A 27911-nucleotide genomic window follows, 5' to 3' on the forward strand; every position below is an offset into this window, starting at 1 on the left:
TTTTGTGTGACACTTAGGCTATAAATAGAGGTCATGTGTGTGCATTTTTTTTAACTTTGATCATTTGAATATTAAACTTCAGATTTCAGAGCTCTTTTAGAGCACAAAATTTCGTGCTCTTCTCTTCCTCTCCCTTCATTCATCTCCTTCTTCCTCCAAGCTCTTATCCATGGCCTCCTATGGTGGTGAGCTTCTTCTAGACTCATCTTCTCCTTGAAGTGGCATTTCCTCTCTCTCTTCCTTCTCCATTCCGCTGCCATTCATCTTCCAAGAAGCAAAGGAATCCATTGATGAAAAGATCCTAGGCCTACAAGCTCCAGTGGAGCTTACATCATGTGTTATCAAGAGCATCTTCATCTAGGTGATGTTCTTTTGCTTCCTCTATCTTTTTGTTCGGTGAATTCTCTTTAATTCCTTGTATTTCATCTTATTCTCCATGTATATCCTCCATTGTCTTGTGGTTGGTTCTGTTTAGAGTAGATTCAAAAAAAGAAATTGATTAAATCTTAGATCTACACTTGTTCTTGCATTTCTATGGTTCAAATTTTGTAGATCTACTCTTGAATCATGTTTTTGTGTTGATTTTAGGTTCTATCATTTTTCATTCATAATATTCTGGTGCTGAACCTTAGATCTAAATTTTCTTCCAAAATATTGATTGAAAAAAAAACAAAAATCTAAGTGTAAATCACTTAATCCATGTTGTCTTGTTTAGTCATAGCAATTGTCACATTATGTTCTAAGTTTGTGTTGAATTTTTATTTTGTTGATTGAATTCTAGATACATTTGTTCATGTATTCTTGTCATTATTAGCCTATCTTTTGAATTTTGAGTCTAACTCATGCATGTTATTTAGTTCATAACATGTTCTAAATCAATTCCTAGAAGTAGTCTTGTTGTTGAACTCTTTTTTGTTTTCTAAGTTTCCTACATGATGCCTATGATGAAGTTGAGTTGTGGTGCTGAGTTGTGGCTGGATTTGTGAATCAAAATAAGTCTTAAGCTCTCTTGAATTGTGTTATTCAAGATAATTGAGCATAAGCAAACACAAATTGTAACTATCCAAGCCTTAAGCAACATAAACACTACTCTTGATTTCTAGGTTGAAATAGCTGGTGCTAGCAGCTTGAACATATGAACTTGTGTAAATTATTGGGAATTGGTCACTACGTGTTTTGAGCTGAAATTTTTACTGAAGTTTCTAGACATCTGGACCAAAATTATAAAAAAAGAACCAAGCGATTTGGAATAAAGGAAAAAAATAAGAAAAATAACACAAGTTGGCAGAAGAGTCAGTGTCCAGGAAAAAAAAGTGAAAGGAAAGTGTGCTTGTTGTTTTGGCTCAAAATTTGTTCTATAATTGGTGCCTATTTTATACCAATCCTAGTTATGAAATTTAAATTGAAAATTATTGTGAAAACAAGTGCCAAAACTAGAGGTTTCTTGAGTCTTTTCTTTATTTTATTTTTTTTACTCTACTCTAGAGCCATTCTAAGTTTCTCTTTGAGTCCTACCTTGCTTTTATGTGCTTTTCGTTGCTTTAATTGTTGAATCATCCTTGGAAATTTGTCTTGTCAAAAATCTTTTGGTTTAGCTTTCATCTCATTTTTTGGTCTTTGGTTATTGCTTGTCTCTTTGTTTCCTTGTTTGTGAGTTGCCATATAGGGAATTGTAAAGGAGGATTGGTGTCATCCCTTGATGAATTTCAGTCAAGAAGCAAGGGGCCAACCACCTTAAGAGCTATTGGAATAAGAAGCACTCCAAATTGAGTGAAACACAAAAGAGAGAATAGCCACCAAAATTGAGGACTTTTTTTTTTTTTTGTAATTTGTAATTGGCAATTTTCTTTGCTTTCAAACTTTGTAACAAAAAGGCCTTTCATTGGAAGTAAGTTGGGAGCCTCCAATAGGTCACCCTAATTCCATTTGTGTGTAATAATTTTAGGCAATTTTCCCTTAGGATAGTGAGTGTTTTGTTGGGAACCTTAAATGAGGTCATCCAAACACTCTTAGGATCCGCCTTGTTTGTATTTCTTGCACTTTAATTTCTTGCTTACTTCCATAGCTTATTTCCTTTACCCTCCATTGTCAAACCGCCTAGATAGCTTGCCTTTTACCAATTAGTTTTTACCTTATCTTTCACACCTCTTAGTAGTCATGACTCTTGCAAGAGTTTAAGTGAAGAACTTAGCAACTATTATAGAGGGCGCCATAGTTCACATACTAAACATCACTCCCAAAGAAGAGAAAAGGATAGAAGGCCTCAAGAGGTTAACATTAGCCTCCCATATTTCCATGGAGAAGATAATGTTGAGGCCTACTTAGATTGGGAAATGAAGGTTGAATAACTCTTTGCTTGCCATCATATTAGCGAAGAGAGAAAAGTTCCATTGGCTACCCTTAGCTTTCAAGGGTATGCCCTCTATTGGTGGACTTCCCTTGTTAGGGAACGAAGGATTCATGGGGATCCTCCAGTAGAGTATTGGAATGATCTTAAGAGTGCCCTTAGGAAGAGGCACATTCCCTCCTACTATGAAAGGGAGCTTATGGACAAGCTCCAAAGGCTTAGACAAGGGAGTATGAGTGTTGAAGAATATAGACAACAAATGGAACTACTCCTTTTAAGAGCTGGACTTAGGGAGGAGGAAAGAACAAGCATAGCTAGGTTCCTTGGTAGGCTTAATATGGAAGTGAGCGACAAGGTTGAACTCCTTCCATATAAGGACCTAGATGAGCTAGTCCAACTTTGTATAAGAGTGGAGCAACAACTTAAAAGAAAGCCTTCTTCAAAATCTTATGGCTCTCACTCTTATCCAAGGAAGGACCAAGCCCATGGAATTTTAGGGGCTGCACCTTCAAAACCCAAGGAAGATAAGGGTAAGACCATAGTGAAATACACCTCTAAGACTAGTTCCCAAGAAAGGACTAGCAACATTAAATGCTTTAAATGTCTTGGGAGATGTCACATTGCCTCACAATGCCCCACAAAGAAAACCATGATCATGATGGGTCAAGACATTTATAGTAGTCAAGAGGAGACTACTTCTTGTCCTTCCTCTAGTGGAAGTGAAGATGAAGTAAGGGGTGAAGAGTCTAGTGAGGAAGTTTACCCCCATGAAGAAGGTGACCTCTTAATGGTTAGAAGGCTCCTTGGAGGTCAATCTTGTGATCTATCTCAATCCCAAAGAGAGAACATCTTTCATACAAGATGCAAAATTTTAGATAAAACTTGTTCTCTCATTGTGGATAGTGGATTTTGTTGCAATTGTTGTAGCACAAGATTAGTTTCCAAGTTGAACCTCACTATCATTCCCCACCCAAAACCTTATAAACTTCAATTGCTCAATGAGCAAGGGGAAATGATAGTTAAACAACAAGTGAAGGTACCTTTCTCCATTGGGACATATATGGATGAAGTTAATTGTGATATAGTTTGCATGGAGGCAGGACATATTCTTTTAGGAAGGCCGTGACAATTTGATAGGAAGATCATTTACAATGGCCTAACTAATGAGATTACCCTCACCCATCTTGGCACTAAATTTGTGTTGCATCCTCAAACACCTTCACAGGTGGCCAAAGATCAACTAACTATAAAAGATAAAAGGGATGAGGAAGAAAAACTAGAAAAACAAAAGAAAAAGAAGGATAGTAAGGCCTTGTCTTCAAAGGCCAAGGGGAAGGAAAAAGAGGAAAAGGATTCCTCCAAGAAGATTGTTAAGAAGGGAAATCATTTTGCAACAAAAGGTGATATTAAAATAGCACTCCTTCTTAAACAATCTTTCTACCTTCTCCTATCAAGGGAAACATCCCTTAGCACTGCCACAATTCCTACATTTGAGACCTTACCCCCAAAGGTCCAAGAACTCTTACATGAATTTAGTGATATATTTCCCAAAGAGATACCCCCTGGGCTACCTCCTTTAAGGGGAATAGAACACCAAATAGATTTAGTCCCAGGAGCAAGCCTTCCCAATAGGCCAGCCTATAGGACTAACCCTCAGGAGACTAAGGAGATAGAGTCTCAGGTTAAAGAATTGTTGGAGAAGGGTTGGGTCCAAGAGAGCCTAAGCCCATGTGTTGTGCCATTGTTGTTGGTGCCCAAAAAGGATGGTACGTGGAGAATGTGTACAGATTGCAGGGCCATCAACAACATCACTGTAAAGTATAAGCACCCCATTCCTAGACTTGATGATTTGCTTGATGAGTTGTATGGTGCCAATATCTTTTCAAAAATTGATCTTAAAAGTGGGTATCACCAAATCAGGATGAAAAAGGGTGATGAGTGGAAAACCGCTTTCAATTCCAAGTTTGGTTTGTATGAAAGGCTAGTGATGCCTTTTGGGCTCACTAATGCACCAAGCACCTTTATGAGGCTTATGCATCATGTTTTAAGGGATTTCATAGGTAGATTTGTAGTTGTTTATTTTAATGATATTTTAGTGTATAGTAGGAGCCTAGATGATCACTTAGGACATCTCACGCAAGTTCTTTCAGTCCTTAGGAAAAACACCCTCTATGCAAATATAGAGAAGTGTACTTTTTGTGTAGATAATATAGTTTTCTTTGGGTTTGTAGTTGGTAGAAATGGGGTCCAAATGGACCCTGAGAAAATCAAGGCCATCCAAGAATGGCCCACCCCAAAAAGTGTGGGAGATATTAGGAGCTTCCATGGGTTAGCAAGCTTCTATAGAAGGTTCGTTCCTAATTTCTCTACAATTGCATCACCTCTCAATGAGCTAGTGAAGAAGAATGTGGCATTTACCTGGGGTGAAAAACAAGAGCAAGCCTTTGCTTTGCTCAAAGAAAAGCTTACTAAGGCACATGTTCTAGCTCTTCCTGACTTTTCTAAAACTTTTGAGCTAGAATGTGACGCCTTTGGAGTGGGAGTTGGAGCTGTATTGTTACAAGGTGGGCACCCTATTGCTTATTTTAGTGAAAAACTTCATAGTGCCACCCTCAACTACCCCACCTATGATAAAGAGCTTTATGCCTTAATAAGAGCCCTCCAAACTTGGGAACATTACCTTGTTTCCAAGGAATTTGTCATTCACAGTGATCATCAATCACTTAAGTACATTAGAGGGCAAAGCAAGTTAAACAAGAGGCATGCAAAATGGGTAGAGTACCTAGAGCAATTTCCATATGTTATCAAATACAAAAAGGGAACAACAAATGTGGTAGTTAATGCCCTCTCTAGGAGGCACACATTGTTTTGCTCCCTAGGAGCCCAAATTTTAGGATTTGATAATATTAGGGACTTGTATGCTTTAGATGAACATTTCTCTCCCATTTACGAGAGTTGTGGGAAAAAGGCCCAAGATGGATTCTATTTGGCTGAGGGGTATTTGTTCAAAGAGGGAAAGCTTTGCATACCCCAAGGATCCATTAGGAAATTACTTGTGAAAGAGAGGCATGAGGGTGGGCTCATGGGCCACTTTGGGATAGACAAGACCCTTGTCTTACTCAAAGAAAAGTTTTATTGGCTCCATATGAAAAAAGATGTCCATAAGCATTGCACTAGGTGTGTGGCTTGTTTACAAGCCAAGTCTAGCGTGATGCCTTATGGGCTATACACACCCTTACCCATCCCCTCTGCACCTTGGGTAGACATTAGTATGGACTTTGTCCTTGGGCTTCCTAGAACCCAAAGAGGTGTAGACTCTATCTTTGTGGTGGTGGATAGGTTTAGCAAGATGACACACTTTATACCATGCCACAAGGTGGATAATGCTTCCCACATCTCAAAACTCTTTTTTAGGGAAGTTGTGAGACTCCATGGTTTGCCTAGGACCATTGTGTCAGATAGAGATGCTAAGTTCCTTAGCCACTTCTGGAAAACCTTATGGGCTAAGCTAGGAACTAAACTTCTTTTCTCTACCACTTGTCATCCACAAACTGATGGGCAAACAGAGGTAGTGAATAGGTCTTTATCCACCCTTTTAAGGGCTCTTCTGAAAGGTAACCATAAGTCTTGGGATGAGTATCTTCCTCATGTAGAATTTGCCTACAACAGGGGGGTTCATAGAACCACCAAGCAATCCCCTTTTGAGGTTGTCTATGGGTTCAATCCCCTAACACCGTTAGACCTCATTCCCCTCCCACTGGACCCTTCTTTTATACATAAAGAAGGGCAATCTAGGTCATAGGTTGTAAAGAATTTGCATGAGAGGGTTAAGAACCAAATAGAGAACCAAACAAAGGTGTATTCAACTAAAGGCAATAGAGGAAGAAAAAAGCTAGTTCTTAATGACGGTGACTGGGTTTGGATCCATCTTAGGAAGGATAGATTCCCTAGTAAAAGGAAATCCAAGCTTAGCCCTAGAGGGGATGGACCTTTTCAGGTTTTGGAGAGGATCAATAGCAATGCCTATAGGTTGGACCTCCCAGAAGAGTATGGAGTCAGCACCACTTTTAACATTTCTGATTTAATTCCTTTTGCAGGTGGAGCTAATATTGAGGAGGAGGAACTAACAGATTTGAGGTCAAATCCTCTTCAAGGGGAAGGGGATGATGCAATCCTCCCTAGGAAGGGACCAGTCACTAGAGCCATGAGCAAGAGGCTCCAAGAGGATTGGGCTAAAGCTGCTGAAGAAGGCCCTAGGGTTCTCATGAACCTTAGGGTAGATTTCTGAGCCCATGGGCCAAGGTTGGGTCCAATTATCTTTGTACATATTAGACTAGGATGTCATTATATTTGATTCTTATATTTAGGGCTCCATAATGTAGGTAGGGTACCCAAGAAATATAGGATTTTTCAGCCCTTGTATTTTAGGGCACATAGACTAGTTTTTGTATTAGGGGTAGTTTTGTAATTTCACATGCACTAAGTGAATATTTGATGTGTGTGGTTGGAAATAAATTTAATTCAATTGGTAGAAGCCCAATCCAATTAAATTTTAGAGGGGAAGGTGAGCATTCGCTTACCACACCCCATTGCCACATCATATAGTTACACTTTGTGCATGTCCTTCATGCTTTACATGCCTCATGACACCTAAGCACACTTAGTGGAGAATCTTGAAATTGATCTTGGATTAGTGGGTTAAACCATAACTAAAATTCACTAATCATAATTAGTGAAATTTTGGCTCCATAGTTTGGCTCCACAAATTCAATTTGAAATTCAAGTGAAATTTGAATTGAAATTCAAATTTCCCTCCAATTTTGTGTGACACTTAGGCTATAAATAGAGGTCATGTGTGTGCATTTTATTTAACTTTGATCATTTGAATATTAAACTTCAGATTTCAGAGCTCTTTTAGAGCACAAAATTTCATGCTCTTCTCTTCCTCTCCCTTCATTCATCTCCTTCTTCCTCCAAGCTCTTATCCATGGCCTCCTATGGTGGTGAGCTTCTTCTAGACTCATCTTCTCCTTGAAGTGGCATTTCCTCTCTCTCTTCCTTCTCCATTCCGCTGCCATTCATCTTCCAAGAAGCAAAGGAATCCATTGATGAAGAAGATCCTAGGCCTACAAGCTCCAATGGAGCTTACATCACCCTGCTGGTCCTGTCTGCGTCTCAAAATCGGTCTCGTCTCCAGGCCAGGCCATCGTGGCCTTGAACTGTTCGGGGGTAGTCCAAGGGAAAAGACTGGGGTCCTGACTCTGCTGGTGCATGTTGTAATGGTAGCATGTCTTGTTCAGCTGCACCTGTCCACTGTGATTAATCGCCTGCTAGCTAGTCACGTGCTGCATGTACCTGTGCATCTGGGGTTCTATCCTCTGCAAGGGATCAGAGATGGACCTCAGAGATGGTACCTCCTCTAGATGCGGTGGTGGTGCATTTGCAGCTGGCTGCTGTTGGTCCTCATCTGGTTGCTGGGTTGCCTGACCCTGCACCTGCCTGATCATGTAGTACTTCTCAATGAAGGCTCTATTGATGGGGGGCCGAATGAGCTTGGTGGGGGTGACTGACACTCCATAGAACTAGAAAAGGCTTGTGATCAGAGTAGGAAATCCTAGGGCCCTGTTGGACTTCTCCGGGTCCACTGGGTGTCTCAGAGGCGTAATCCCTGCAAACTGATAGATAGCATCTGAAATCAGCTGGGTGATGTGGACACTCACCTGAGTCATGATGGCATAGACCAGCTGACACTTCGGTAGGGGGAGGTATGAATTATGGTTGCTGGGGAGAATGTTGCTAAGCAGCAACATCATCCAAATCTGTGTGAGGATGGTCATGCTGGTGCGTATGATCCGTACCTGTCTCCCTACTACGCTTTGGGCAAAGTCTTGCCTCGAAACTCACAACAAATGGCTGATAGCCTCCTCATCGAAGCCAAAGGCCTGACTCCTCCTCTGGCTAAACTCGCAATGCTAGCCTTCTTCCAAGACTAGTGGATGCCCCAAAAATTGATTGATGGCATCCTCATCAAAGGGAATCCACTAGCCCCTCACCCAGGGGCGCTTATCTTTGACTCCTTCTTCTGTAGGCCAAACATTAGCATAAAACTCCATGACTATCTCCAGATCGAACTTAGCCATGGGTGATACGAGCTGAGCCCATTGCCTCCGGGCTATTTCCTCTTGGAACTCAGCATACTCCTTGTCCCTCAGCTGGACTCACCTCTCTCTGAGACCTATGATTAACCGCCTGCTGGCTAGTCACATGCTGCATGTACTTCTGCATCAGGAGTTCTATCCTCCACAGGTGATCGGAGATGGACCTCAGCGATGGTACCTCCTCTACAGGCGGCGGTGGCGCATCTGCAGCTGGCTGCTGCTGGTCCTCATCTGGCTGCTGGGGTGCCTGACCCTGCACCTACCTGGGCATGCAGTACTTCTCAATGAAGGCTCTACTGATGGGGGGCCAAATTAGTTTGGTGGGGGTGACCGACACTCCATAGAACTGGAAAAGGCCTGTGATCAAAGCAGGAAATCCTAGGGCCTTATTGGACTTCTCCGGGTCCACTGGGTGTCTCGGAGGCATAATCCCTGCAAACTGATAGATAGCATCTGAAATCAGCTGGGCGATGTGGACACTCACCTGAGTCATAATGGGGTAGACCAACTGACACTTCGGCAAGGGGAGGTCTGAATTATGGTCGCTGGGGAGAATGTTGCTAAGCAGCAACATCATCCAGATCTGCGTGAGGGTGGTCATGCTGGTGCACATGATCTGCACCCATCCCCCTACTACCCTCCGGGCAAAGTCCTGCCCTGGAACGCACAACAAATGGCTGATAACCTCCTCATCGAAGCCGAAGGCCTGACTCCACCTCTGGCTGAACTCACAATGCCGGCCTTCTTCCAAGACCAGTGGATGCCCCAAAATTTGATTGATGGCATCCTCATCAAAGGAAATCCACTGGCCCCTTACCCAGGAGCGCTTATCTCTGACTCCTTTTTCTATAGGCCAGGCGTTAGCATAAAACTCCACGACTATCTCCGGATCGAACTTAGCCATGGGTGATACGAACTGAGCCCATTGCCTCCGGGCTATTTCCTCTTGGAACTCCACATACTCCTCGTCCCTCAGTTGGACTCACCTCTTTTTTAGGAACGACCATCCTTTAATGCCCTCAAATCGTTGTTGGTGTTCCACACTCCAGAACCTGTGTCTATCAAAGTCCATATTTGCCTGTGGGGCCGCACTAGAACCCTTGCAAGTGGCTTCCTTCCTGGACCTCTTGGCTGGGAGCTTCTTTGGAGCCATTTCCTGCGAGGACACATTTGTAAAGTTAGTTTACAAGAAATATCAATTTATCACAATAAAGGCCAATCAAACTAAAATGATGCACACTTGCACACTTCTTTCTAGCAACGCAAACGTCAACGTGTAATTAGAAAAAAACTTACACATCGATGCGTGGGTCATTTTATGATACATATCTATATACATGCACATACATATATCTTGGTGAAAGGTATTTTACAACATATACCTACATTTTTTAAAAGAATTTTTATGCTACATATCCACATACATAAGCGCACATTATTTGGCATGTTCATGATACATGTTCACATACATATACATCTTGCAAGGCATTTTCATGATTCACATATATATGCATTTTGCAAGGCATTTTCATGATTCCATATATATACATTTTGCAAGGCATTTTCATGATTCACATATATATGCATTTTGCAAGGCATTTTCATGATTCCATATATATACATTTTGCAAGGCATTTTCATGACCCCATATGTATATATTTTGCAAGGCATTTTCATATTTCCATATATATACATTTTGCAAGGCCTTTTGCTACCTACCCAACACATATACATATTTTGTTTGAAAGGTGTTTTTTATATGCTACCACATTTTGAATGGCATTTTTTTATGGTAAATGTCCACATTTCATTCACATATATTTTGTATTCTTGAAAGGCATTTTTCCTACCTAGGTGTGAAGTATCCACCATGATGCAGCCCAAACCAAGTGCTAGTCTAACGAAAACCTTACCAACATGTTCTCATTTTTATGCATTTTTTTACACTCAAGACCAAAAAGATTGAATTCCTAGGCCCAAGTCATATTTTTGGCACTTTATTCTAGCTTCTACAAACTGTCCACACACTCACAATGGCAGCCATATGTGGACAATTCATTCCACAAGCTAAGTTTCACACAATCATGTGCAAATTCCATTGAGGCATTTCACCGAACACTTGGTGGGCGCATGTTTAGGCATGAAAAAGTAAGGAACGGGGGCAACGTGGCATGCCCATCCATTTCAGAATTCACAATAGGCCTACGGCCATCCCCTACAACCCCCCAATTCAAACAAACAAGCATAAATCCACACATGAATTGCTTCACAAATTTTTGCAAAAACAAGCAACTAAAGCACTAACGTACCACAATGGGAAGCAAAAGTTTGAAGAATAGCAATACTTACTTGTAGGGAAGCACAAAACGCAACAAATGGAAACAAAAAATGCAAAAATGGAGGCCTAGGGCTGCTGGTTTCGTAAATCCTGTGAGCCTTGGTGTGTTTAGAATGTGGGGGGAAGAAAATGGGGTGAAGAAAGCTTCACCCCTCCCCCTTTTAACATTTCTGCACTAGACACGCTCGCCTAGGCGAGCTAACCCCCCCTTTTTTTTCTTTTTTCTTTTGCAAAATTTCTTTGCAAAAATTTGATTACCCCCCCCCCCTTCGTCATGTTTATATATTTTAAACTCCTATGGTCGCAAATAAAAAATAGGTGTATTCAAATATAATAGACCAATAAATAAAAGCATGAATTTTAAAAGGTACTAGGCTGCCTCCTAGTAGCGCTTCTTTAACGTCTTGAGCTGGACGTGGGATGATGGTTGACTGATCATGGGCCTAGCACCTGCTCGTAACTGCCCCAAAGCCTTTTGAATAAAGGAAATGACATCACGCAGTAAAATGTGAAACAACACCACAAACTACCGATATCACCTTTCGCTTACCTTTGTCTTGATTTTGGTGTGATATTGATCACTACTCAAAATGAATCTTCATTTATCCTCTGACTCACAGGATGACAAGATGCAAATGCATGCATGCTCATGATTAGGCAGTTTAAGTGCAACAATTAAACAAGTGTTTATTATGTTCAATTTTACTTAAACGCTTTACGGAACCCTATAGATTGAGCCAAATGGCTCCGGATTCAAGATTGAGAGTGTGTACTCTAAAGAAATAAAAGACACAACACAAGAAGTTGAAATGCAAATCATCAATCCAGTGTTTATTAATGCTGCGATCATGGTTTACAAAGGATTGGAAGACTTTGGAGATTCCAACGAGCCTTTGGAGAACAATCATGTATTGACTCCTTTAGCTGCCTCAAGTACTAAGCATAATATCGTTTGACGATGTCGGAATTCACGGGCGAAGGCAATTCTTCATCATCCATGCTGGCAAGAACCAATGCTCCTCCTAAGAATGCTTTCTTCACGATGAAAGGTCCTTCGTAATTCAGAGCCCATTTTCCCATATAGTCCTTTTGGGCTTGGGATACCTTATTCAAGACGAGATCCCCTTCCTTGAACTTGCGTGGGCATACCTTCTTGTCGAAAGCATTCTTCACTCGGCTTTGATATAACTGTCCATGGCTCATGGCGGCCAATCTCCTACCCTTTATAAGATTCAGTTGATCAAAGCGTGCTTAGGCCCATTCCAACTCTTTCAACCCTGACTCGACTAGAATTCTCAAAGAGAGGACCTCTACTTCAAATGGCAACACAACCTCCATCCCATATACCAAGGAGAATAGAGTTGCCCCAGTTGATGTGTGCACCAAGGTTCGATAACCATGTAGTGCGGAAGGGAGCATCTCATGCCAATCCTTGTATGACACGGTCATTTTCTAAACTATCTTCTTGATGTTATTATTAGCAACCTCAACTGCCCCATTCATTTTGGGCCTGTAAGGCGTGGAATTATGGTGTTGGATCTTGAAATCCACACACATTTCCTCCATCATTTTGTTGTTCAGTTGGTGGCATTATCCGTGATAATCTTCCAAGGCAACCCATACCGGCAGATTATCTCTTTCTTGATGAACCTGACCACCACACTCCTTGTCACACAGGTGTATGAAGTAGCTTTAACCCATTTAGTGAAGCAGTCAATCGTAACCAAAATGAAGCGATGTCTGTTCGAAGCCTTGGGCTCAATAGCCCCAATCACATTTATTCCCCACATAGAGAATGGCCAAGGCGCTGCCAAGATGTTCAAAGGCACGGGTGGAGCATTGACATTATCCGCGAATGCCTTGAACTTGTGGCATTTTCTCACATGGATACAATAATCGTTTTCCATGGTGAGCCAATAATACCATACCCTCAGGATCTTTCGGGCTATAGCATGCCCATTGGCGTGTGTTCCAAAGGAACCCTCGTGAACTTCTATCAGCATCTACTCAGCCTCCCTGGCATCCACACATCGGAGCAAAACCATGTCATGGTTCCTCTTGTACAGAATGCTTCCACTCAGGAAGAAACCGGCTGCTAACCTCCTCAATGTTCTCTAGTCATTGTCAGAAGCCCCCTGTGGGTACTCCTTGTCTTCGATGTATCGCTTGATGTTGAAGTACCAAGGTTTTCCATCTTGCTCTTCTTCTATCACACCGCAATATGCGGGCTTTCTGCGACATTTGAACTCAATGTACAGAAAGTTCCCATGCGGGGTCAGCTGAAACATGGATGCCAGAGTGGCAAGCGCATCGACTATTTGATTCTCCTCTCTGGGAATGTGGTGGAAGGATATGTCATCGAAGAACTCTGTCAGCTTCTTGATGCTGGCCTGGTAGGGTATCAGCTTATGATCCCTAGTCTCCCATTCACCTCTCAACTGGTAGATTACCAAGGCTGAGTCTCCATATACTTTGAGCAATTTGACTTTGAAGTCGATTGTTGCTTGGATCCTAAGGGTGCACGCCTCATACTCGGCCATGTTGTTCATGCAGTCAAAACCCAACCTAGTTGTGAAGAGTATGCATTGATCATCGGGGGTAAGCAAAACCGCCCCTACTCCATGGCCTAGTGTGTTGGATGCGCCGTCGAACCACACTATCCATCTGTCCTTATCTTCATCCTCCACCTCCTCTTTGAACAAGGTCATGATGTCCTCGTTCGGGAACTTTGGATGCATAGGTTGGTAATCATTGATGGGCTCCTAAGCTAGATAATTTGTGAAGGCGCTTCCCTTTATCGCCTTTTGAGTGACAAACAATGTTGAACTTTGATAGTAGAACATGCCACCGTGCGATCCATCCGGTGAGAGCGGACTTTTCAAATATGTACTTGACTGGGTCCATCTTGGATACCAACCAAGTGGTGTAGCTCAGCATGTACTGCCTTAGATGATGGGCTACCCACACCAAGGTACAGCATGTCCTTTGAAGCAAAGAGTAGTTCATCTCACAGGCCGTGAACTTCTTACTTAAGTAATAAATGGCTCGTTCCTTCTTTCCGGACACTCATCGTGCTGCCCCAGCATACACCCCATCGACTCATCCAACATAGTCATATATAGAATGAGGTGCCTTCCAAGAACTAGTGGCACAAGCATAGGAGGATTCATGCGAAGATGTCTTGGTAGTCTCGTAGCAGAGCCACCAATCCATCTCGGATAGGTATGGTCATGCTCGTGCCAACCTTTACCTCTTTCTTTTCCTCACCAACGCCCAACTTTACGATTTCCGTCTCTTCTTGGTGAGGCTTCATTTCTGGGTCTTCTTGTTCGACCATTATTTTTAGCTCTGGGGGAAGCCCCCAATCTTCATCTTCTACATCTCCAGTTTGGTTTACTAGCTACTCAAAATTGACGTCTGGGTCCTTGGTATTAGTACCTTCACAGGACTCATTGTCGGATCTGTACCGTTTAATCGCAACAAAAATAAACATGCAGACAAATGAGAATGGATGAAAGTGCAAGAAAAAATATATTTTATATATATCTAATAGCAAAAGACAAGCCCAAATAGGGATGAAAGTGCAAGAAAAAATGAAGACAGATTATATTTTATATATATCTAATAGCAAAAGACAAGCCGAGGCTCAGCTATAGGGTTTGGATTAACAAATTACATTATGTTTGCCACAGAAATTTTGGGTTGTTTGATAATTTGCCAATTTCCCAACTCGAACATAGGAGGGCATGGCCGCACCCAGTTTGATTGCTCTTGAGGGACTTCATCATGGATCATGGCAACCCACCCCTCACACATCCAGCCTGCGCTGACAAAACTCTTGTTGATGTGACATAAGGGAGTTCCTTTTACTTGCAATCCTTGCTGCTGGCCCACACTTCTGCCTCTCCTTTCTAGGGTGTTTCTCTTCATGTCGGTGCGTGTAGGCTTATATCCTAGCCCGAACCTTCTACGATTCTCTTTGAACTCCACCAAGCTTGCCATGTCGTCGTCGTTCCGACCTAAACCCCTTCCGGGCTTGTACCCAAGCCTCAACATTACACGGGCTACCATCAATGCAGCACTGGATGAACGGGGTTACACTGGGGGAGACTCGATGTCGCAACCTACCCTTCAGCGGGAGGGCGACGCGAGACTCACGGGTGCATCTTCCAAGGAAGGAAAACACGCGGAGTTGCCACCAACGTTTATTCGAGGAAAACGTCGGAAAAAACCAGAAAAGGCGTGGTCTACGAACTTTAAGTGTGAAAGGTTCGGGAGTTGTATTTATGCACGGGGAAGGTACTAGCACCCCACGCGTCCGTCACAAGGTACGACAGCCTTTAATCAAGTGTGCAAATATGACTTCAATTTGTTTTATTTCCCCTTTTTAGGTTTTTATGTCTTTTTATGCTTTTTGTATTTTTTATCTTTTTGTGGTCGACAAGGGTGTTTTCCTTGCTCCTACGTATTCCTCAATTGTGATAAGGAAATCAGACCTACGTAGTTCTTTGAGAACTGAACGTTGGTTAAGTTGTTTTTATCTTTTTTGCAAGATATATTTTGACTGAACAAATGTCGTTTAAGGCATTGGACCATTAAATGATCTTTCGATTTTGAAAGGAGAGAAACGTTAAGGCGTTGGACCATTAATGATCTCTTGGTTTTGAAAGGAGAGAAAAGTTAAGGCGTTGGACCATTAACGATCTCTTGTTTGTTTTTTAAAGGAGAGAAACGTTAAGGCGTTGGACCATTAACGATCTCTTGGAGTGGTCGACAAAAGTGGGGCTTTTGCTCCTACGTATCCTCAATTGCGATGAGGAAATCAGACCTACGTAGTTCTTTGCAAAAGCGGTAAAGTTACATGTTGATTTTATGCTTTTGAACGGTTCATGTTAACCGATAAAAGCAAAAAGGACTGCTTAAGGCGTTGGACCTTAAAATGGTTTTTAGTGATTTTTGCGGACAAAGCTTGATTTGTGACTTGATTTTAGCCTTAGTTTCATTTTGATTATTAGTCAATTGATCCAAGAAAACTTCCAAAGAAAAATGTCTGATTTATTTTTTGTATTATTTTATTCAAAGATATTTTGATTATTTTATTATTATTTTTCAATATATTTTGATTATTTTATTATTATTTGCTTTTTTTGGTTTAACCGAGGTTACGGTGTGAACGATCGGTTAGATTTTATTTAATAGTGATTAAATGAGATTACAACGCAAATGATCGGTTGAAATTCATTTTATCATTTATTAGGCGAGATAACGACTTAAACGATCGGTTAAAGCTCGTTAAAAACGGAAGAAAAGAAAACCGAAAATGAACGAAATAAAGATGAAAGCCAAAAAAAACAAGAAATGAATTGAAAGTCTCGAATTCGAAAACTTACCCGTTGAAGAACGAAGAACGAATGAAGAACGGATGAAGAACGATAAAGAACGACGAAAAACCTTCACGGATTCGCTCACGGAAACATCTCGGAAGCATTAGGAAAGCACCACGGCTTGGATTTTCGTCACAGAAATTTTTTTTTTTCACCAAAAACAGCTGAAATGGATAGCCAGGGGGATCAGGGATCCTTAGAACAACCCCATTTTGCCTATTTATAGGAAAAAAGAGGAAGAGGTTGTTGCCTAGCTCGCCCAGGCAAGCTGGGTTGCTTCCTCCAGAAGCAATCCTGCTTCGAAAATACTCTGGAAGGCCCAAATTCAAAATTTCAAAAATTGCTATTTGCACCCCCCATTTTGATAAGTTCACCCCCTTCTTTCGTAATTTACGGAAAAGTTACGGAAGCCTTACGAAAGCATATAGGACTTGATTTTCTTCTTTTTTTTTCTTCCCTCTCACCCATATTAAGTGAAATATGCTTATTTAGGGTTATGGGAATTTTACGAAAGATTATGGGAGTCCTGGAAGCCATTTTTTAACAAAACAGGGGAGGTGGTTGCCGCTCAACTCGCCCAGGCGAGCTACGTTGCTTCCACCTTAAGCAAGGAAATACCCAGAATCCTCTAGAAGGGCCCAGATTTTGAAACTTTCTATTTGCACCTCCCATTTTACTAAATACGCCCCCGTTTTACTTTTTTTGCTGATTCTTTTTTCATAACGTTATGGAAATTTACGGATTACGTAACGATACTCGTTTTCCTTCCGTAATGTCACGAAACTTTATGGATTACACAACAATGCCTCTTTTCGATTCCCGACATGTCGCGGAACTTCACGGATTGCCTAACGATGGGTGTCAAGTTCCTTGAAGCGATCATGCGAAGGTCGCATCCCAGAAAACAGATGGTCCTCGGACGAAATTAGGGTATGACAGTTGCCCCTCTTTACTTGTCTTTTATTGGAGATAAAAGGGAAGTAAAGATAAGACACTAATTTCATTCGAGCGGAACATCATTCGGCCGGTCAATATCCCCACCAGTGGAACCTGTCGCTCAGTAAGAAAAGAAAAGGCATCTAAAGCGTCAATAGACTTCAGTGTTTTGAAAACGACAAAGTTGGACAGCCACGACACTTCCCTTTGCCATTGCACCTAATCGTCTCTGCCCAGTAGAGAAGAACTCCGCACGTCGCTGGACTTGAATGTTTCCGGACGACGAGAGTGAAAAAACCTTCAAAAAATTTTGAAAACGATAAGCACCGAATGACCAAAATCATCCTGACACTACCGAATTTGTTCCTCTCGGTTGACGAAAGGCTCGGATGACCATAAGGTATCTCCGCCCACCACCCGACTCGCTGCCCCTGGATGACAAAAGGTGTAGAAGACGACGTTAATCTCTGCGCATTATCAGGCATCAAGTCTTACAGATAGCAAAAGCGTGCGGATGACCATAATTTATCTCCGCATGTCATCAGGCTCGCCGCCTCTGGATGACAAAAGGCGCAGAATGACCATAATTTGTCTTTGCGTACCATCGGACTCGATCGTCTCCGGATGGCGAAAAGGTGCAGAATGACCATAATTTGTCTCCGCATGTCATTGGGTTCGCCGCCTCTGGATGACCAAAGGTGCAGAATGACCATAATTTGTCTCTGCGTGCCATCGGACTCGATCGTCTCTGGATGGCGAAAAGGTGCGGAATGACCATAATTTGTCTCCGCATGTCATCGGGCTCGCCGCCTCTGGATGACAAAAGGCGCAAAATGACCATAATTTGTCTCTGCGTGCCATCGGACACGATCGTATCTGGATGGCGAAAAGGTGCGGAATGACCATAATTTGTCTCTGCATGTCATCGGGCTCGCCGCCTCTGGATGACAAAAGGCGCAAAATGACCATAATATGTCTCTGCGTGCCATCGGACTCGATCGTCTCCGGATGGCGAAAAGGTGTGGAATGACCATAATTTTTCTTCGCATGTCATCGGGCTCGCCGCCTCTGGATGACAAAAGGCGCAGAATGACCATAATTTGTCTCTGCGTGCCATCAGACTCGATCATCTTCGGATAGCGGAAAGGTGCAGAATGACCATAATTTGTCTCTACATGTCATCGGGCTCGCCGCCTTTGGATGACAAAAGGCGCATAATGACCATAATTTGTCTCTGCGTGCCAGCGGACTCGATCGTCTCCGGATGGCGAAATGGTGCGGAATGACCATCATTTGTCTCTGCATGTCATTGGGTTTGCCGCCTCTGGATGACCAAAGGCGCAGAATGACCATAATTTGTCTCTACGTACCATCGGACTCGATCGTCTCCGGATGGCGATAAGGTGCAGAATGACCATAATTTGTCTCCGCATGTCATCGGGCTCGCTGCCTCTGGATGACAAAAGGCGCAGAATGACCATAATTTGTCTCTGCGTGCCATCAGACACAATCGTCTCCGGATGGCGAAAAGGTGCGGAATGACCATAATTTGTCTCCGCATGTCATCGGGCTCGCCGCCTCTGGATGGCAAATGGCGCAGAATGACCATAATTTGTCTCTGCGTGCCATCGGACACGATCGTCTCCGGATGGCGAAAAGGTGCGGAATGACCATAATTTGTCTCCGCATGTCACATGACCTCAGGGTCAGTATGACAGAGATTGAGGGGCGGCCGACAAAAGCAAGGCTTTTGCTCCTACGTATCCTTAATGAGGAACTCAGACCTACGTAGTTCTGGATAACCCGGAGACTAAAATAGTCTCGGTGTTCTCTTCACTAAAATGCGAACATGCTTTAGTAAAGAGACAAAACTTCCAACTGATCAGAGCAACATATGCTTTTTGGATGAAAAACAATGTGTCTACCGGGGAAGGAGACTATGCCAATGAAATTTTCTCATAACCATAAATGAGATTTTGGATGTTAGCATTTCGTTTCTAACCGGCCATTTAGAGGAAACACTGGGTCCAACAAAAATAGAAGAAAATCACTCAAAGTGTATCAATCTCACACAGGTAAGTGTTTCATCCTAATTCCGAACCATAGATATGTCATGACTTGGTTTTACAAATCATTTCCTATCAAATCAAAGATTACATGCATGATCATGGATCAATAGGACTTCTTCTTGGGAATGGTTTGTTTTCTTGTGGAGAATGTGGCTTTGAGTGTTCTTGGCCTTTTCCTTTTCCGTTTTTGTTTAGTGTGAGGTGAACAAGTCACCGACGCACAAGATTTTGGTTGGCAATCAAAGGGAGAGGACCACTTTAGGTCGTGGTTCTCTTTTTTTTCTTGTTTACTTGTTGACAATTCTGTATTTTTCAGATATTGTCTAGTCCAAAGACCTTTCTGCATATTTCTTCTATTTTCTTCCGATCTTTGATCGGGAATTTTCTTTCTTTTGCTTTCTCTCAATCTTTGATTGGGAATTTTCTCTTTTTGCTTTCTTCCAATTCTTTTGATCAAGAATTTTCTCCTTTTCTCTCTTTTTTTTTTGTTTTCTTCCGAGGGCAAGGATTGACATTCTCACCCTGGGTCAACGTTTATGGTAAGTTGGGATTTTGGCTCAAGGCTTGTAGAACGGCTGGACATGATATATGTCAGGTTTTGGCTAGCGGTTCGGGGATAAAGGGGATGTCCCACATTATTTCCATGATACACATGCAATAATGATAATTAGGAAATTTCATGCAAAACTGGTCATGCATGCACCCATGTGGACACTCAAGCATCAAGTTTTTATGGTCACGTGATACTAGGGTTCAGGATTCATTTTTCCTATTTAAGTCAACCCAGTATTTCCAAAACATGTTCTTTTATCAATTCATGCATTCATCCGAGTCTATTTTGGGAGTTCGGGAAAATTTTCACAGCATTCACCCTTCAGGTGTATACACTTTTTTTCTCAAAAACTAGTCATGATCAGTGAATCTCTTTCAAAGAAAAGCTGGAAGTTAATTCTTTTCAAAAGCATGCTGGCTTTTCAGCCGAAAGATATATTTTGTTCTTGTTTGTTTTTGTTTTTTATTTCATGAGGTATTTTGCTACCTAAACATATGTATATTTTTGTGAAGTATTTTTGCTATATAAATGCATATCCAAGGTATCTTTCTACCTAAACACACATACATATATTTTGTGAGGTATGACTACCTTTCGAGCTTGTGCTTGTTTTATTTAAATTCCTAGGATCATGAGCAACTAGGTGTGTCCTACTATGACTTGAGAAACAAAGGTGATCAAATAACAAGCAGAAATTTAAAAATTATTAGGTTGCCTCCTAGTACCGCTTCTTTAACGTCTTGAGCTGGACGCGTGATGACTTTTCGATCATGGACCTAGTACCTTGCTTACCTTTGGCTTTGGACTTGGTCGCCAGCAGTCGACCATGTGTTGTAGGCAACACTCTAACCTTTTTGTGGATGAGCTGAGGTGAACTCTAGAGATGGTGGCGGTGCGCCTGTTGCTCACTACTGTGATGCCTTGCCCTGTGCCTACCTGGGGGCGTAGTACTTCTCGATGAAAGCCCTGTTAATAGGGGCCTGATGACCTTGTTGGGGGGACGGGCACCCTGTAGGACTAACAGAGACCCATAACCAGAGCTGGAAACCCCAGGGCCCTGTTGGACTTCTACGGGTCCACTAGGTGTCTTTGTGGGTGCGATCCCAATTGATACTTCCGCAGGGGGAGATCGGCATTGTGGTCGCTGGACGGAATGTTGCTAAGTAGCAACGTCATCTATATCTGTGTAAGAGTGGCCATGTTGGTGCGCATGATCCACACTCGTCTCTTTGCAGTGGCACGGGTGAAATCTTGCCCTGGTATGCACAGTAGCTGCGCGATAGCCTCCTCCTCTACAAGAAACCTGCTCTGATACCACTTGTTGGATCGAGTGGCCTCAGAATAATTAAGAAAGGGGGGGGGGGGGCGTTGAATTAATATTCATAAACCTTTACTAATTAAAAATTTACTCTTCCAAGGCTTTTGCTGGATCGAGTGGCCTTAGAACAATTAAGAAGGGGGGTTGAATTAATTATTCCTAAACCTTTACTAATTAAAAATTACTCTTCTAAGGAGTTTACTAAATTGTTAAGAGAATGAGGAGTAGAACAGAAACTTAACAGAAAGTAAAAGCGAAAATTAAATGCACAATGGAAAGTAAAAGAGTAGGGAAGAAGGAAACAAACACACAAGAGTTTTTATACTGGTTCGGCAACAACCCGTGCCTACATCAAGTTTCCAAGCGACCTGCGGTCCTTGAGATTTCTTTCAACCTTGTAAAAATCCATTTACAAGCAAAGATCCACAAGGGATGTACCCTCCCTTGTTCTCTTTGAACCTAGTGGATGTACCCTCCACTAGAACTGATCCACAAGAGATGTACCCTCTCTTGTTCTCAGTCAAACCCAAGTAGATGTACCCTCTACTTGTACCACAAAGGATGTACCCTCCAATGTGTTAAGACAAAGATCTCAGGCGGTTAAACCTTTGATACTTTGTGAATGGGGATACAAAAGAATTCTCAGGCGGTTAGTCCTTTGAAAACTTTTGTATAAGGGAAAGGGAAGAATCAAAAGAATTCTCAGACTGTGTCGTTTTGAATTCTTTGACAAGGGAGAAGGGAGACACAAAAGAATTCAGGCGGTTAGTCCTTTGTTCTTTTGGAAAAGGGAGAAGAGAGACACAAAAAGAATTAAGGTGGTTGTACAAAGAAGAAGAAGAAGTTCAAAGAGATTCAAGGCTTGTAAAGAATTGATTGGAAAAGTAAAGTGTGAAAGAATGAATTAATTGAATTTGCAAAACAAAGCCTTGCTTTTATAGACTCTTCATGTCTGGTCAACAAGACCATTTAGTAGAGTTATAACCTTTAGAAAAACTTAAAACCAATTTGAAAAAGTCAAAACCCTTTTGAAGAGTTACATCTTTTGATTTATCAGAAACAGTCACTGGTAATCGATTACCAAATTAGTGTAATTGATTACACGAAGCTTTTGTGTGAAAGAATGTGACTCTTCACATTTGAATTTGAATTTCAACATTCAAAGGCACTGGTAATCGATTACCAAAAAATTGTAATCGATTACAGCTTTTTGAAAATAATTGGAACGTTGTAAATTCAATTTGAAAACTTTTTCAAAACAATTTTGCTACTGGTAATCGATTACAATAATCTGGTAATCGATTACCAGAGAGTAAAAACTCTCTGGTAAAAGGTTTTGTCAAAACTCATGTGCTATTCAAAGTTTGAAAAACTTTTTAATACTTATCTTGATTGAGTCTTCTCTTCATTCTTGAATCTTGAGTCTTGAATCTTGATCTTGATTCTTGAGATTTTGAATCTTGAATCTTAATTCTTGTCTCTAGACTTTCTTCTTGAGTCTTGAATTGTTCTTAATTCACTTGAGTTGTTCTTTGATTGATCTTTGAGCTTTTTGTCATCACCTTTGTCATCATCTTTTGTTATCATCATTGTTATGATCAAAACACCTTTGAATCACTTTGATTCACCATGAATCTTTGCTTCTACAATCTCCCCCTTTTTGATGATGGCAACTTCTGAAATCAAGAAACACACACACACACTTTTTCCTAGTCGATTACTCACATAAATTCCCCCCCCCCCCCCCTTTGTTTTTGAATTTATGCTTATCTTAAAATTAAATTTATTACTCATGTGAGTTCTTGATTTAATCCCATTTCTCTCCCCCTTTGACATCAACAAAAAGCCAAAGTGCGTATCAAATTTTAAGTATGCAAATATAACTAAACATTCAAACAGCATTTATGAAAAAAAAAACATCAACCAAATCATGAAGTAAGAACCATGAAGCAACAATCATAAATAGATTAACTATAAAATCCACATAGCCAAATAACATACTTGTTCAACCATACCATGCAAATAAGGAAATAGTAAATTGTTCAAATACCACAATAATATAGCCAAATACACGAGAATAGAAAACAATCAAACCAGATATCATAACCATTCATCACACTAGAAATATAATACTTCATAGAATGTCATATAATCCAGAAAGTCATTCATAATAACCAAATAAAAGTGCATACCACTAATCATATATCATCAAAATAATTGAGTTTAAAACTCATAACCATAAACAACCAAGAGCAAGTAAATATAATCATCATGTTCAGTCATACTAATCAAATAATAAAAGAAATACTAAGTATTCAAATGTCATAAAAACATATCCAGATACAAGGATTAGAAACAAAATATAATCATTAAACAAGAAAAGAGAAGCTTATAGAAATCAAACACGATAATAAATTATCCTCACATTATAATAGAAACATATGTGCATAAATAACAAATAAGTCATAAGTCATCAAAACACAAATCATTTGTCTAAGTAACTTGCATCTAGAAGTTCTAATTCTCTTCTAATGGTGTAGAAAGAGTCTTTGGTTAGTGGTTTTGTAAAGATGTCTGCAAGTTGGTTTTTAGTGTCTATAAATTTTTTAAAACACAATCACCTTTTTCCTAAGACTAAGCGCTAATTGACTATCAACACTTACCAAGATGAGTTTTTATTATCATAAAAGGTTTTATCATATCAAAATAATTTTGTTTGAAATACAATATAATAATTTTGAAAAGCATAAAAAATATTTTGAACAATCAATCAAGTAATTCAAACATATCAAACAAGAATTATACAAGGATTGAAGGATATAGATCACAAGCATTATCAAACATTCAGATTTGTTAAAGATAATTTAAAAACTTAGAAAGTTCAAAGAACTCAATCAATCATGTAATCATTATTTTCTCTAAAACCTGCATGCTCAATATCTTTATCATGCTCGTGCTTGATAACACATTTTTCAGAATAAAAAAGATACTTTATATATGAAAATTCTTATATATAAAAATAAATAAATATAACATAATGGATTTTGAAAAAAAAATTTATGAATGAACCTTAAGCAAGTAATTCACATGTCATATTTAAAAATTATGCAAGAATCATACAAGAGATATAAAGCCATACATAACCATTCATAAATGACTAATCACATATCACATCAAAAATCATGTATAATCATTTTTAAAATATATATTATCAAAATAATCAACATAACTTTTAAGCGCAATCAATCATCAAATATTTCAAATTAATTAAATTTAATTAATAATCAACTAACTATGCACAATACCAAAAAAATTTCAAATTTCAATTTCAAATTTCAAATTTCAAATTTTAAATTTTAAATTTCAAATTTCAACTTCCAGTAACTTCCTTTTTCAACTTCCAACTTCCAACTTCCAATAACTTCCACTTTCATTTTCAACTTTCAACTTCCAATAACTTCCAAATTTTAATTTTGAAACTTCCAATAACTTCCAAATTTTTAATTTTCAAACTTCCAACTACTTGGACACAAATTACCAAAGACAAAAACAATCATGTATATTGAAATTATTTAAACTAAATATAGTTAATTAATCATAATAAATTTTAACATAATCAAATAATTTTGAACTTATCTTCAATTTATAGAACTAAGTCTATTCTATTGTAATCGATTACACATAGTGGTAATCAATTACCAGAGAATTAAACACTGAAATTTAAGTATCATATAACAATTATCAGCGCATATCATGGTAATTATTTACTTAATTCAATTATTCTAACATGTCAAACCATTTTTTTTAACAGAATCTAATCATCTTAGAAACAAAACATAAGTAATTCAAGCATTAATCAATTCAAACAAAATTCAATTGATCATACATATTCAAAATTAAAACTAAATATAGTTAATTAAACATTGTAAACCCAATCAAACAATTTCAACAATTATTTTCTATTAGTCACAAAAATAAGTTAACTGAAAATACTAATCATACCTTAATTCATAGAGATGGCTTAGATGTTACCTCTTTTGAGATTTTACCAATATTGTTGTCGCCGTATGTAAAATGTCCATTTTTTCTTGGGAGAAATGATTGTAAATTTGGATACATCTCCTGTCATATGCTTGGAACATCCACTGTCGATGTACCACTTCTTCCTTACAGATTCTTCTTTGTTGTCTTCATGAGATTTTTTCATGAGACACAAGTTGACTCAGTCTTCATCATAATCTTGAAATAACCTGTTCCTGAAAATACTTTTGAAAAACAAAGAATCTAAATAGGCCATTAATCTTGAGGTGGTTGGACTTTCTACAAGAAACCTGCTCTGATACCACTTGTTGGATCGAGTGGCCTCAGAATAATTAAGAAGGGGGGTTGAATTAATTATTCCGAAACCTTTACTAATTAAAAATTACTCTTCTAAGGCTTTTACTAAATTGTTAAGAGAATGAGGAGTAGAATAGAAACTTAACAGAAAGTAAAAGCCGAAATTAAATGCACAACGGAAAGTAAAAGAGTAGGGAAGAACCTGTGCCTAAATCCAGTCCACAAGCGATCTGCAGTCCTTGAGATTTCTTTCAACCTTGTAAAAATCCATTTACAAGCAAAGATCCACAAGGGATGTACCCTCCCTTGTTCTCTTTGAACCTAGTGGATGTACCCTCCACTAGAACTGATCCACAAGAGATGTACCCTCTCTTGTTCTTAGTCAAACCCAAGTAGATGTACCCTCTACTTGTACCATAAAGGATGTACCCTCCAATGTGTTAAGACAAAGATCTCAGGCGGTTAAACCTTTGATACTTTGTGAATGGGGATACAAAAGAATTCTCAGGCGGTTAGTCCTTTGAAAACTTTTGTATAAGGGAAAGGGAAGAATCAAAAGAATTCTCAAACTGTGTCGTTTTGAATTCTTTGACAAGGGAGAAGGGAGACACAAAAGAATTCAGGCGGTTAGTCCTTTGTTCTTTTGGAAAAGGGAGAAGAGAGACACAAAAAGAATTAAGGTGGTTGTACAAAGAAGAAGAAGAAGTTCAAAGAGATTCAAGGCTTGTAAAGAATTGATTGGAAAAGTAAAGTGTGAAAGAATGAATTAATTGAATTTGCAAAACAAAGCCTTGCTTTTATAGACTCTTCATGTCTAGTCAAGAAGACCATTTAGAAGAGTTATAACTTTTAGAACAACTTAAAACCAATTTGAAAAAGTCAAAACCCTTGTGAAGAGTTACATCTTTTGATTTATCAGAAACAGTCACTGGTAATCGATTACCAAATTAGTGTAATCGATTACACAAAGCTTTTGTGTGAAAGAATGTGACTCTTCACATTTGAATTTGAATTTCAAAGTTCAAAGGCACTGGTAATCGATTACCCAAACATTGTAATCGATTACAGCTTTTTGAAAATAATTGGAACGTTGTAAATTCAATTTGAAAACTTTTTCAAAACAATTTTGCTACTGGTAATCGATTACAATAATCTGGTAATCGATTACCAGAGAGTAAAAACTCTTTGGTAAAAGGTTTTGTCAAAACTCATGTGCTATTCAAAGCTTGAAAAACTTTTTAATACTTATCTTGATTGAGTCTTCTCTTCATTCTTGAATCTTGAGTCTTGAGTCTTGATCTTGATTCTTGAGATCTTGAACCTTGAATCTTGATTCTTGTCTCTAGACTTTCTTCTTGAGTCTTGAATTGTTCTTGATTCACTTGAGTTGTTCTTTGATTGATCTTTGAGCTTTTTGTCATCATCTTTTGTTATCATCATTGTTATCATCAAAATACCTTTGAATCACTTTGATTCACCATGAAGCTTTGCTTCTACAGCTTTTACTATGTTGTTAAGAGAATAAGGAGTAGAAGAGAAACTTGACCAAAAGTAAAAGCAGAAATTAAAATGCACAGCGAAAAGTAAAAGAGTAGGGAAGAAGGAGACAAACACACAAGAGTTTTTATACTGATTCGGCAACAACCCGAGCCTACATCTAGTCCCCAAGCAACCTGCGGTCCTTGAGATTTCTTTCAACCTTGTAAAAATCCTTTTACAAGCACAGATCCACAAGGGATGTACCCTCCCTTGTTCTCTTTGAACCTAGTGGATGTACCTTCCACTAGAACTGATCCACAAGAGATGTACCCTCTCTTGTTCTCAGTCAACAACCCAAGTAGATGTACCCTCTACTTGTACCACAAAGGATGTACACTCCAATGTGTTGAGACCAAAATCTCAAGCGGTTAAACCTTTGATGCTTTGTGAATAGGGATACAAAAGTATTCTCAGGCGGTTAATCCTTTGAACACTTTTGTATAAGGGAATGGGAAGAATCAAAAGAATTCTCAGATTGTGTCGTTTTGAATTCTTTGACAAGGGAGAAGGGAGACACAAAAGAATTCGGGCGGTCAGTCCTTCGTTCTTTTGGAAAAGGGAGAAGAGAGACACAAAAAGAATTCAGGCGGTTAGTCCTTGGCGAATTCTTTTTGGCAAAGGGAGAAAAGAATGAAAAGATTAATAGCACAAGTTTTCAAGGTTTAGAAAACCAGAAAACTTTGGAAAGCTTTTGGCACAAAGAAGAAGAAGAAGTTCAAAGAGATTTAGGGCTTGTAAAAGATTGATTGAATAAGTGATCAAGATACTTGAAATGCAAAACAAAGTCTTGCTTTTATAGACTCTTCATGTTTGGTCAAGACAACCATTAGAAGAGTTATGACTTTTAGAAAAACTTAAAAACCAATTTGAAAAAGTCAAAAACCATTTAAAGAGTTACATCTTTTGATTTATTCAGAAACAATCACTGGTA

At 39.7% G+C, this 27911-nt stretch overlaps 1 protein-coding gene across 1 annotated transcript; it reads right to left on the bottom strand.

Moving 5' to 3' along the window:
* Positions 1-12957: 12957 nt before the first annotated feature.
* LOC114397135 (uncharacterized protein Mb2253c-like) lies at positions 12958-13551 on the bottom strand. The gene has a single exon (XM_028359250.1). It carries the CDS (start codon positions 13549-13551, stop codon positions 12958-12960), a length of 594 nt encoding a protein of 197 aa, XP_028215051.1.
* Positions 13552-27911: the final 14360 nt, after the last annotated feature.

Source organism: Glycine soja, chromosome 18 (assembly GCF_004193775.1).
Source record: "Glycine soja cultivar W05 chromosome 18, ASM419377v2, whole genome shotgun sequence".
NCBI lineage: Eukaryota > Viridiplantae > Streptophyta > Magnoliopsida > Fabales > Fabaceae > Glycine > Glycine soja.